The following is a 13,711-nucleotide window of genomic DNA, read 5'->3' as shown; positions in this document are numbered from 1 at the left end:
ATTGACGTAGTGTAACCATCACTCCATCAGGTCGGAGAGTAGCTATTCTTGGTCCGGATCTTGTGGTGTGAGTGTTTTGAATACCAGTGGTATTGGAATTTTCAATTCTGTTCTCATATGATGCGTGCACGTGGCACTGTATGCTCCAGAAGCCCTCTTTTTTGGAACATCCTAATTAAGGGAGATAAACCGTATACAAACTATTAAATACATAGTATAGCAGACGCGGGGTAGTGCTATGGAAGAAAATAAAACAAGGAAGGACGATAAGGAGTGGGGAGCTCGTTAGTTTTAAATGAGATGATCGACGAATACATCAGTGAGACGTTTGAGCAGAATCCTAAAGAAGAGGAAGGGGTGAGCCATGTGCCATTCCACTCAGTTGGAGCTGCAAATGCAGAGACAGGCCGAAGTGTGCCTAACCTATTCCATAAGCAGCCGAAATGCCAGTGTAGCTGAGGCAAAGTGAGGTAGAGGAAAATAGTAAGAAATGAGGTCCAAGGGGCCGGGCGCGGTGGCTCACGCCTGTAATTCCAGCACTTTAGGAGGCCGAGGCGGGTGGATCACGAGATCAAGAGATCGAGACCATCCTGGTCAGCATGGTGAAACCCCGTCTCTACTAAAAATACAAAAAATTAGCTGGGCATGGTGGCGCGTGCCTGTAATCCCAGCTACTCAGGAGGCTGAGGCAGGAGAATTGCCTGAACCCAGGAGGCGGAGGTTGCAGTGAGCCGAGATCGCGCCATTGCACTCCAGCCTGGGTAACAAGAGCGAAACTCCGTCTCAAAAAAAAAAAAAAAAAAAAAAAAGAAATGAGGTCCAAGGGGTAAGAGGAGGCTTTTGCTCCGAGTTTGATGCAAAACCACGGGAAGATTTTAAGCAGATAAGGGACAGAAATTAACTTTGTTTTTAACATTATTTTGTTTGAAGACTGGACTTTCAGGGTAGAGGAGTTGGTTAGAGATAGGCAGATTCACAGTTTGCTCCGTGCTTGTGTATATTTTAGTTTTGAATAGGTAATATATACACATGATACAAACTTAAAAAGATATATAGTGAAAAGCCAAATTTTTCCACTTTTATCTTAGCCATACGATGTCCCTGATAGGAAGCAATTATTTTTACAAGTGTATTTTATATCTTCTAGGGATATTATATACCTTTTCAAGCATATACATACGTGTGTATTATTTTTTACACAAATGGTACCATATATATATACCTGTCTCTACATTTTGCTTTCTTTTCCATCTTAGAGGTCCTTCTATATCAGTGCATAAAGTTCTGTGTCATTGATATGGCTGCATTATGTCATTTTGTCTGCCTTAATTTATCTAACCATACATTTATTTGGATATTTAAATTGTTGCCAGTGGCCAGGCACCTCGGCTTACACCTGTAATCCCAGCACTTTGGGAGGCGGAGGTGGTGGATCACCTGAGGTCAGGAGTTCAAGACCAGCCTGGCAAATATGGCAAAACTCCATCTCTACTAAAAATACAAAAATTAGCCAGGCATGTTGGCGGGCGCCTGTAATCCCAGCTACTGGAGAGGCTGAGGCAGGAGAATCACTTGAACCCAAGAGGCGGAGGTTGCAGTGAGTCGAGATCACACCACTGCATCCAGCCCGGGCAACAAGAGCAAGACTCCATCTAAAAAAAAAAAAAAAAAATTGTTGACAGTTCTTTCACTATTTTAAATAATGCTACAGTTAATAACCTTAAACGTAATTTTCCCCCACTTTTGTAAGTGTTTATGTGTCTAATTTGTAGAAACGGGCCAGGCACAGTGTGGTTCACACCTGTAATCCCAGCACTTTAGGAATCTGAGGTAGGAGGATACCTTGAACCCAGGAGTTTGAGATCAGCCTGGACAACATAAGGAGATCTCATCTCTACAAAAAAAAAAAATTTTTTTTTAATAGCCCAGCATGGTAGTACATGCCTGTAGTTTCAGCTACAGGCTGAGGTTGGAGGATCACTTCAGCCTGGGAGGTTGAGGCTGCAGGTCAGCCATGAGCATGCCACTGCACTCCAGCCTGGACAACAGAGCGAGACCCTGTCTCAATCAAATAATTTTTAAAAATGAAGCTGCTGGGTCAACGGATGTGTGCCTTGTATTAAATAGTTTTGATTGGAGTTGACAAATTGTCCTCCATGGAGGTTGTGTCAATTTATACTCACATCAACCATGTATGAAAGTTCCCTTTCCCCCACCCCTTTCCCAGCATCGCCTTTCATAAATGTATCTTTGCTCATCTGATAAATTAAAAGATGGATGTCTCATTGTGGTTTTAATGTGAATTTCTCTAAATGTCAGTGAGGTCAAGCATCTTTTCATATTTTTAAAGAACACTTTTTTTTCTATGAACTTTTCATATCCTTTGCACATTTTTCTTTTGGGTTGCCACTTACTGATGTGTAGAGACTTTTATATTAAGGCATTAAACCCAATTACTTTGTTGTGGTGGGTTTTGTTTGTTTTTTGAGACAGAGTCTTGCTATAAGTTGCTTGTATTTTTTTTCCAGTTTATAATTTGTCTTTTTTCCTATATCAAAATGAAAAAGTGTGTGTGTGAGTCTGTGTGTGTGTGTGTGTAAAAGAAAGAGAGGGAATGATTTTCCTTTGTGGACCCTGAGTTTTATGTCAAATTTGAAAGGATTTTTTCCTGTTCTGAAATTATTTTAAAAATTATGTTGTGTTTCCTATTATTTTATGGTTTTATTTTTCACATTTGTAATGTATTTTTAACTTACATTTTTATGCAGCAAGATTACCTTATGCTGGCTACTTTGGATGAGAATGACGAAGTGATCGATGGAGGCAAAAAAGGAGCAATTGATGATCTTCAACAAGGTGAATTGGAAGCATTTATTCAAAATCTTAATTTGGCCAAGTATACAAAAGCTTGCTTAATTAAAGAGGATGAACCAGCTAAGAAAGAAAATTTCAGCAAAAAAGAAGTAAAAATACCTAAAATAAATAATAAAAATGCAGCAGAAAGTCAAAGGACATCAGTTAATAAGGTGAAAAATAAGAATACGCCAGAACCACATTCTGATGAGACCAGCAGTACCACACCGAAAGTAAAGAAAGATAAACAGAACATCTTTGAATTTTTTGAGAGACAGACTTTGTTGCTTAAGCCTGGAGGCAAATGGTATGATCTGGAGTATAGCAATGAATATTCTTTGAAACCCCAGCCTCAGGATGTTGTGTCTAAGTACAAAACCCTTGCTCAGAAGCTGTATGAGCATGAAATCAACTTATTCAAAAGTAAGACAAATAGTCAAAAGGGAGCCTCTTCTACCTGGATGAAGGCAATTGTGTCATCAGGGACGCTAGGTGACAGGATGGCAGCCATGATTCTTCTTATTCAAGATGATGCCATTCACACACTTCAGTTTGTAGAAACTCTTGTGAACCTTGTTAAAAAGAAGGGCAGCAAACAGCAGTGCCTCATGGCCTTGGATACTTTCAAAGAGTTGCTCATCACAGACCTTTTGCCAGACAATCGGAAGCTGAGGATTTTCAGCCAGCATCCTTTTGACAAATTGGAACAGTTGTCCAGTGGCAACAAGGACTCAAGAGATAGAAGACTGATATTATGGTATTTTGAACACCAGCTGAAACACTTAGTGGCTGAATTTGTGCAGGTCTTAGAAACTTTAAGTCATGATACATTAGTAACCACTAAAACTCGAGCCCTTGCTGTGGCTCATGAGCTGCTTTGTAACAAGCCTGAGGAAGAAAAGGCTCTTCTTGTGCATGTGGTAAATAAACTGGGAGATCCTCAGAACAGAATTGCCACAAAAGCCTCCCATCTGTTAGAGACATTACTTTGTAAACATCCCAATATGAAAGGAGTTGTGTGTGGTGAAGTTGAAAGGCTACTCTTCCGCTCAAATATCAGCTCCAAAGCTCAATATTATGCAGTTTGCTTTTTAAATCAGATGGCCCTCTCCCATGAAGAAAGCGAACTGGCTAACAAATTAATAACTATTTACTTTTGCTTTTTTCAGACTTGTATCAAGAAAAAAGATATTGAATCAAAAATGCTTAGTGCCCTTTTAACAGGTGTGAATAGGGCATACCCTTATTCCCAGACTGGTGATGACAAAGTGAGGGAACAGGTGGACACACTGTTTAAAGTGTTGCATGTTGTGAATTTTAATACCAGTGTGCAGGCTTTAATGTTGCTTTTCCAAGTAATGAATTCTCAGCAAACAATATCGGATCGATATTACGCAGCATTATACAGGTAAGAACATACCATTTCAGTGTGTGATGTGAAGTATAACTTGATGTAGTACAGCACAAGCAGTGCCTTCTATGGGGCAAGAGAGAGAAAACTGGGTATTAGGCCCCCTCAGCAGCTTGCTACTCACTACCTTCAAGTAAGTCACTTAATCTTTGTTTCCCTGATGGGCACAAATTATATTAAATGCTTTGAATACATTTTTCATTTTGAGAAGTTGTAAAATACAGAAAAATCCCCAAAAGAATTTTATCTACCACCGAATTCTAGTATTTCAGAATTAATATTTTTGCTATACTTGTTTTAAGTATTTTGGGATATTAAAGAAATAAAATTGCAGATATAATTGCAGTTTCCTTCTTCCATTCTCCTCAGTTCTTTATGTTTTCCCTGCTCTCTTTCACACGGTTGAATGCATTCACACAGTAATTCATTCAACAAACAGTATGGTGCCATGATCTAGGTGTACAGGAGGCACAATGAATAGAAATCCCACCCCTTGAGGTGCTTACACTCATATTGGGGGAGGTGTCAGAGAGGGGATTTGGGGTAAACAATAAAGTATGTTAAGTAGAGAGTTTTGGGGGGTGCAGGGGTTTTTTAAATTATTTTTCATGAAGATTAAGATTTTGTTTACTGAATTTTGCAACTCACCCATTGGGGCATCGTATTTTCAGCCATGTGTAAACAATTTGGAGCTGTTCAAGAGACAGTTGAACATAACTGTGTTCAAGAAATTAATATATTTCCTTCTAATTCATTTTTATAATTTTACATAGCTGTATCTTGTGAGAAAGTGTAGAGTAGTGGTTAATATCTTAGACTTAAGCCACACTGCCTGGGTTTGAGTCCCTGCCATTAGTTTTCTGTGTAACTTTGGGCAAATTACTTGATCCCCACTAAAAACCTATTGGTAGATATAATCCATCCCATATTATCATGCCTAAGTTGATTTGTCTGTAGGATGGAGATAAAAGCATCTATCTTGTGATTTTTATGAAGATTTTGAAACTTGCACAAGGTCCTACAGCTTGTAAATGACAGAACTGGGGCTTTAATGAAGGTTGGGGAATTATGTGTGTTAACCCATGTAATCTTTGTATGTGTGTTAAGTGCTTAACAGTGCCTAACACATAGTGCTATGTGAAATGTTGGCTGCTATCCTTATTACTCGTACTCATACATGTTTCTTTAGTTTAATCCTCTTAACAGCTCTCCAGCCTATGAGGTACAATAATTTAGTTAGGTGGCAAATCCACGTCCACTTGCTTTAGAGTTCATGACATTTCATAGCACTGATTGCTCTGGTTCACTAAAAAAGACTCTCGAAGCCTTTCCACAACTCTTTGAAGTAATAGATACTTATCACTGTTCATTTGAAGAGTTCCAAGGCTGAAAATGTAGAACTTTCGGGGTCTTGAGTTTTGTTTTTGTTTTTGTTTTTTTGAAAGGGGGTGGTTTGATTATTTTGAACTTTTGAGGGTCATGGGAATTTTTAATTTTTGGAAAGTGTTTGGAGTCTATTAGAAAACATTTTTCTGTTTCTATTTAACATCACAGTCTAACATCTCTGAGGAAGAATACATTTTTAAGTTTTCAGAATTATTATTTGCCAAGAGCTCTCACAGATGGAGTTTCTTAACAGGCCTTTATGCCTTCTTAAAGTATTTGTTTGCTCTTGGTTTTATTAAGATCCTTTATATTAAGAAAACCCCTAGTTAATTGAGGAATAAGAGAAATAACATGATTTGGTTGGCAAAAATATGATTTATCAAAAAGTTCAAGAAAATGTTTCATCAAATGATAGAGACACGTCTCTCTAAGTTCTTCTCAAATGGTTCTGTTGATGTGAGATGGATTGTATGCCTAAAAATAAGCTGCAAAATGGATGGAAATGTTGGAAAATTTAAATATAAAGAGAGAAAATTGAATAATCCAGAATACCTCAATATTACCAAAAGGGTGATATTTCTCAGTTGGGGGAAACTGAGTATGCAGAGCAGTGGGAAAGTTCTTTCCAAGCTTAAATATTTTCATTTCTAGTATTAGTGGGAAAAATTAATGGAAGTGCTTAAAACAAAGGAAATAATGATTCCAGGTGTTAATAGAGCTAATCTGGAGGATTGTGTTAATTCCGGGTGTCCTACTATCTGGGGGTCTAGACCAGTTGGGAACATCTGTAGGATTCAGCACCTAGGATAGAGAATTTTTAAAGTATCATGAGATCAGAGTAGAGCAGCCTACAGTAGAGAGACATTACAGAGAGACAGGCACATAATAGCTAAATAGGTTCAAGTATTTTGGAAACAGTCATGTAAAAGTATTAACTGCCAGGCACTGGGGTTACAACAGTGAATAACACAGGTATAATCTCTATTCCATTGGACATTGGGAGAAAAGGGAAAGACAGGGAAACCAAGTTTGTGAAACTGTGAAGAACACAAGCATGGGACTGAGAGAGAGACTAATAGAAGAACCTGTTTTGGATACTGTGGACATGCAGAGAGTTGGGGAGAAGCACTCTGGGCAGTGAGAATAGCGCGTATGAAAGGGATGTTACACAGCTAGTACATCGGACTACAGATTCTCTAAAGTCCTTAGAATTTAATTTTCTGTTTTTCATCGGTGGTCTTCACTAAAACCATAAGGAGGGTGCCTCTGATCACCCTCCTGGTAGGTATTTATACAAGGACAGAAACCCAGATCTCCTAATGTTCTGCTTCCGTGGGTCAGTTTTCATTGTCTGGTTTTAGATTAGCTTTTCTAGTGGGGTTCTAAAAATACGGTTAGGGCTGTGCCCTATTGATGTAGAAAACAGAGAAACACTGGAAAAGAGAAGGAAACCACATACATAAGTAAAAACTCTCATTCCTGTGAGTTTTGTTGCTGTTGCTGTTATTGTTGTTTTTTCCTGGTGCCATCATCATCCTTTCTTTTCTGGTCATTGACTTCTATTTTACCTCTTAGGCCAGGGTCTCTTGTTCTGAAATAAGCAGCAAAGTTATCCCTAACTAAGATGAGGTTAGTAGCTATTTCTAATATGTGACCATTGGTTGTGGAGATGGTTTTACACATAAATATTTGACCTTGGTTTTGTTTTACAGGAAGATGTTGGATCCAGGGTTGATGATGTGTTCCAAGCAAGCTATGTTTCTTAACCTTGTCTACAAATCTCTGAAAGCTGACATTGTGTTGCGCCGGGTGAAGGCTTTTGTCAAGAGGTTACTTCAAGTTACTTGTCAGCAGATGCCACCATTTATATGTGGAGCTTTATATCTTGTGTCTGAGATCCTTAAAGCAAAACCAGGTTTAAGAAGCCAACTAGATGATCATCCGGTATATTTTACAACTGCTTTTTAAGTTGAGTGGGTACTGAGATATATTGGTTGTTTTTGTTTTTCTTTGCTTCAAATAATAATAACCTAGTTGTCTGAAGCATATGAGTGTGAGTTCTGGAATAGGACAAACCTAGATTTTAGTACCAGCTGTACAGTTTACGAGGTGGGCATGTTGCTCAACTCTTCTGCTTGGAATAAACTGTACTACACTAGAAGCTATCATGATTATAAAACTTAGTAGACTGCTTAAGTCTTCTTCCTTAACTATGAAATGGAAATAATAATAGTACCTACCTCATAGGGGTATTTACAAGTCAGAAATTTACTTGAGGGCTGTTTTCAAGTAATAGAGTCTCTAAGGCTCAGGGGTTCTTGGCTCAAAACTTAACTGTTATGTTTAGAAATAAAGATGTGATCTCCTCTCTTGTTGTAAATAGCATTGGTGGCCATCATTGTACTTTATTACAACTTTCACATTTCACCAGAATTGCAATAAGTAAAACTCTACATCACATAATAGAGCACAGACTTTCCTGCAATTTCCAGTTGATTTATGTAGATTTATGAAACCATGCTTTTGTTAGGAGTCAGATGATGAAGAAAATTTTATTGATGCAAATGATGATGAAGATATGGAAAAATTCACTGATGCAGACAAAGAAACAGAGATGGTGAAAAAACTTGAGACAGAAAAAACTATTCCTGAAACTGATACAGAAACCAGAAAACCAGAGATTGCTTCCTGGGTGCACTTTGATAATTTGAAAGGTAAGTTTTTAAAATCTTTATTCTCTTGAATTTTTAAACCAGGGAGTTTGTTTCTCTTTGATTTTCTATTTTATTTTATTTACAAAATTTTATACCATTTTTTTTTTTTATTCATTTGTTTTTTGAGATGGAGTCTCACTCTGTCACCCAGGCTGGAGTGCAGTGGTGCAGTATCAGCTAGCACACTGAAACCTGCACCTCCCAGGTTCAAGCAGTTTTCCTGCCTCAGCCTCCCAAGTAGCTGGGATTACAGGCACGTGCCGCCACACCCAGCTAATTTTTGTATTTTCAGTAGAGATGGGGTTTCACCATGTTAGTCAGGATGGTCTCAAACTCCTGACCTCAGGTATATGCCGTCCTCGGCCCCCCAGAGTGCTGGGATTACAGGCGTGAGCCACTGTGCCCAGCCCACAGTTTCTTAAAGTAATGTTTTAGGGATAGAAAACTTTCTGTTCAAGATAGAAACTTTAAGTGGTTTCCTGTACACACACCAAACTAAATTAAAAGTATATTAATAGAATGTTAGAGTCAAAAGAAATCTTAGAAATGCAGCCTCTTCATTTGAGGCTGTAAGAAAACACTAGCCTTGAGGTTTGAGAAATGTGATGCCAGACCCATTTCTTCAACTTGCTTTGGGACTCATGGTCAAATTAATTCATCTCCAAATTTCAATTTGTGAAGTACAAAAGAAAAGTCTGATAGCTGCCTGAAAAGTTTTTAGGAGAATCCGTCAGTTTCCCTGAAGACTAAACTGAGAGAGTAATTCTTTAGAAGGATAAAGAGCTTGTGTGTTGTAAGATAGTCAGTTCCTAGTTTGTTCTGAAAATCTTTTGTTTTAAATTTTTTAATCCTGAATTTAAAAACATAAAGATAATGTCAGACGTGTTCCAAGTGAAAATTTTTTCTGGGCATACTTTAATGACAAATATTTGGAGCACTCTAAAGCTCCAAAAGACTTTAGACCATCTTCAGACTATTTCCATCTTAATGTTTATGACCTCTTTGACCCAAAAATGGGCACCTTTTGTTACCATTTGGAAAAGGGAAATATTTGAGGTTTTTTGGTTTGGTTTTGGTTTTGTTTTCTTTGGAGACTCCACCCAGGCCAGGCTCACTGCAGCCTCAAACTCCTGAACTCAAGCAATCCTCTCACCTCAGCCTCCTAGGTAGCCGGGACTACAGGCTCATACCACCAGGTCTGGCTAATTTTATTTTTTGTAGAGATGAGATCTCACTCTGTTGCCCAGGATGGTCTCGAACTCTTGGACTCAAGCAACCTTCCTACTTTGGCCTCCCAAAGTGCTGGGATTATAGGTATGAGCCATTGTGCCCAGCCAAGAAAGAAGTTTTGAAGGGAGCTTTTATTTACTTATTTTGAAGTCAGGCTCTTGCTCTGTCACCCAGGCTGGATCGCAATGATACAATCTTGGTTCACTACAACTCCCGCATCCTGGACTCACGTGATCCTCCCACCTCAGCCTGCCAAATAGCTGGGACTACAGGCAAACACCACCACATCTGGCTAATATTTTTGTTGTATTTTTTGTAAGAGATGGGGTTTCACAATTTTGCCCAGGCTGGTCTCGAACTCCTGGACTAAAATGATCCACCAGCCTCAGCCTCCCAAAGTGCTGTGATTACAAGCGTGAGCCACTGCACCTGGCCTTGAAGGGAGCTTTCAGTGGTTGGGTAAACATGTTCCTTGGTTTATTCAGGAGCAGATACTAGCTCGAGTACCAAGATAAATTCTTGAGGGAGCTCAGAGTTTTTAATCTAGTTGCTTGGCTAACTAAGAGTGTTAGAAATACCTGTTGAGAATATTAATGGTGGTGATTTTAATGACCTCTTGAGCTAGAAATAAAGCATTTGAGAAATCATATTTTTTTGTTGTTGTTCCTAGGTGGGAAACAGTTGAATAAATATGATCCATTCAGTAGAAACCCATTGTTCTGTGGAGCTGAAAACACAAGTCTTTGGGAACTCAAAAAGGTAAAATAATTTCAAATTGTCTTTTAATTCATTTGTGCTGTATATTTTTGCCGTTGTGGATATAATGCCTTAAGTTTTTTTTATGATAATCAAAAGTATTAATAAATATTCAAAGTCCACACTTAAGATACTGTGTGAGGTGTTCATTTTGTAGAAAATCTTAAATGTGCATGTAAAATAAGGATGTTATACATGGGTCATAGTGTTGCTTTTTGTAGGTAGGTTGTTGCATATAGAGTTGAGAAAATGGATAAATTTTGCTTTATTCGTTAGATATCTCTGAAAAGTTATATGATAAAATTTTTTGCAAATAAAGTTACTTTTTTAAATTCATAAGAGGAATTCATATTTCCTTTTTTTTTTTTTGAGACAGAGTCTCACTCTGTCACCCAGGCTGGAGTGCAGTGGCATGATCTTAGCTCACTGCAACCTCCGCCTCCCAGGTTCAAGCGATTCTCTTGCCTCAGCCTCTTGAGTAGCTGGGATTACAGGTGCGTGCCACCGCGCCCAGCTAATTTTTATACTTTTAGTAGAGACAGAGTTTCAACATCTTGGCCAGGCTGGTCTTGAACTCCTGACCTCGTGATCCACTTGCCTCGGCCTCCCAAAGTGCTGGGATTACAGGCATGAGCCACCGCCCCTGGCCCAGAAATTCGTATTTCTAATAACCTTTCTGTGACTTGAGTAAAGCCAATAAGTATCTTCCTATGCAGCTATTCTCAAAAGTGTGGCCAGGCCCCTAAGAGTTCTTGATACCTTTTTAGTGAGTCTGCCAGGTCACAGCTCTCTTCATAGTAATACCAGTACATTATTTGTTTTTGTCACTGTGTTGACAGTGGCACTGATACTGTAAAAGAAATTATGGGTAAAACTGCTGCCACTTATCCTGACTAAAGACACAGTACCAAGCTGCATCAGTAGCCATTATATTCATCACTGCCATATACATGCAGTTTTAAAAAAAGCCAGCATAACTAAAGAATGATGACAAAGGAAGAATTACTGATTTTAGTATCTTGACTTTAAAGTACATGTCTTTTTAGTATTTCGTGTGCATTTATAGCAAGCATGCATAACATACTTCTGCTGCCTACATAAAGTATGAAGGTTGTCACATGTCTCAAGGATAAGTACTTACCAGTTGTTGCAAGCTCATCTAGCTGACCTTACGTGAAAGACTGATGGACAAACTGGTTACTCAGACTTAGGTATCTGGGAGACATTTTCTTGAAAATGAATGAAACAAAACAGTTGGCAGTATTTGTTGTCAATAATAAAATTGAGAAATAAAGCTTTCAAGCAAAGATTAAAGTTTTAAAAATCTTGTAACCACAACCTTGAGCTTGACAGTTTCTCAATTTATAAAAACTTTACTGATGAAGTCAGTGCTTCTAAGAATGTGATTTTTGTGATAAGGTATAAAGAAATGTGCCAACATTTGGAAGGACTTCATATGGTATTTTTCTAATAACCAATGCACAATGTTACAAATTCTTTTTTTTTTTTTTTTTTCCACAGAGCCTTGCTCTGTCACCCAGACTGGAGTGCAGTGGCACAATACAGGAGCATGTCACCATGCCCAGCTCACAGACAAGGTTTTGCCATGTTGGCCAGGCTGGTCTCGAACTCCTGACCTCAGGTGATCCACCTGCCTCAGCCTCCCAAAGTGCTGGGATTATAGGCATGAGCCACCATGCCACTCAAATGTTAAAAATTCTTGAGTGGATAAACAATTGATTCAAAGTAGACCAAACAATTTTAAGTAGCAAGTACCAAAAGCTAATTGAATATGGTTTCAGATTCCCATATTACAACTAATCCTTGGTTTTGGTATAGTACTAAAGAATAAAATTCACAATTATGTGAAAGACTATTTTCCACACGTGTAAGGCCAGATTTTCTATGTATATTTCAACATGGAATACAGAAGCAGAAGAAAGAATCCACTATCTCTGTTAAGCCAGACATTAAAGAGATTTACAAAGCTGTAAAATAATGCTACTCACTGTATATTTTGTTCTGAAGTATAATTATTTTTCATAAACATGCTACTTATTAATATGTAGTGGCTTTTTTGTATTTTTAATGAACCTGTAAGTATTTACAATCTTTATGTTTATTTTTATAACATAGGTACCTGTAGATAACCTTGTTAAATATAAACTGGTGAAATTTTTAGTTTTTTAGTGTATAAATGAACCTGAGACCAAAATGTTTTGAGAAGCACTTTTTTAATGTATTGGCTTAAATTTCAAATTTTTGTGTTTTCTTGTTGTTGTTGAGATAGGGTCTCGCTCTGTCACCCAGGCTGGAGTGCAGTGGTGCCATCTCAGCTCACTGCAGCCTCGGCCTCCTGGGCCTAGGCAACCCTCCTCCCACTTTAGCCTCCTGAGTAGTTGGGACTGGTGTGTAACATCACATCCTGGGTATTTTTGTAGTTCTTGTAGACATAGCATTTCACCATATTGCCCAGGCTGGTCTCAACTTCCGGGCTCAAGTGATCTGCCTGCCTGGGCCTCCCAAAGTTCTAGGATTACAGGTGTGAGTCACCGCACCCAGCCAGATTTTCTTAAATAAGCTATAAATGTATTAAGAGTCAACCTTAGAAATACTGATATTCACATTTTTCTTTTTAGTTATCTGTGCATTTTCATCCCTCTGTGGCCCTTTTTGCAAAGACCATCCTTCAGGTGAGTCTAAAATAGCAAAAGATGAGAAATAATAAAAAAATATATCATTTTGGATAATCAATAATTGGTCATACTGTGTTTTCTCCACCAGAAAGAATCTTGCACATTTTACTACTCATATAAAGGAGCAGTGACTTGTTTAGTACAGAGCACCAGATAATTTTTCCCACTCTGAGATGAATGGAAGCAATAAGACATTAGAAAGCCACAGCAGTTATTTATTACATTCTAGCTCCTCTCCTGGAGAAAGATTGCCTCCCTTTCCCATTTGCTGTGTTCGCCACTTCAGAGTTTGGTTCCTGATTAATGGTTAGATGGCCAACATTATTAATATTATTAGTCTATCCATCAAATCAACAGTACATCCTAGAATATGTGTGTATATGTATCTGTGTGTTTAAGTAAAATGTGCATGAGAGATATTTGAAGAGTCATTTATTGTATATTTGTGTCTTCAGTACAATGTAATAGAAACTTACGTTTTTCTTCTTTTTTCTTATCTGGATGCACAGATATAATTTGAATTAAGTTTTTAAATTCCCCCTCCACTTTTCAGGGAAACTATATTCAGTACTCAGGGGACCCGTTGCAGGATTTCACCTTAATGAGATTTTTGGATCGATTTGTATACCGAAATCCAAAGCCCCATAAAGGCAAAGGTATGCTTC

The 13,711-nt window shown here is 38.2% G+C and overlaps 1 protein-coding gene across 1 annotated transcript in view; it reads left to right on the top strand.

The window, feature by feature from the left end:
• CEBPZ (CCAAT enhancer binding protein zeta) overlaps positions 1-13,711 on the top strand; it is a 28,715-nt gene that overhangs the window by 429 nt on the left and 14,575 nt on the right. The window contains exons 2-7 of the mRNA XM_012475425.2: positions 2,769-4,261; positions 7,363-7,594; positions 8,181-8,364; positions 10,265-10,353; positions 12,990-13,043; positions 13,600-13,702. Coding sequence (XP_012330848.2) covers positions 2,769-4,261; positions 7,363-7,594; positions 8,181-8,364; positions 10,265-10,353; positions 12,990-13,043; positions 13,600-13,702 — 2,155 coding nt within the window. The remainder of the gene's footprint in view (positions 1-2,768; positions 4,262-7,362; positions 7,595-8,180; positions 8,365-10,264; positions 10,354-12,989; positions 13,044-13,599; positions 13,703-13,711) is intronic.

The sequence above is a fragment of the Aotus nancymaae genome, unplaced genomic scaffold (assembly GCF_030222135.1).
Source record: "Aotus nancymaae isolate 86718 unplaced genomic scaffold, 86718_ANA_hifiasm-v0.15.2.pri h1tg000057l, whole genome shotgun sequence".
In the NCBI taxonomy this organism is placed as follows: Eukaryota; Metazoa; Chordata; class Mammalia; order Primates; family Aotidae; genus Aotus; species Aotus nancymaae.
This window is presented reverse-complemented; position numbering and strand designations above follow the sequence as displayed.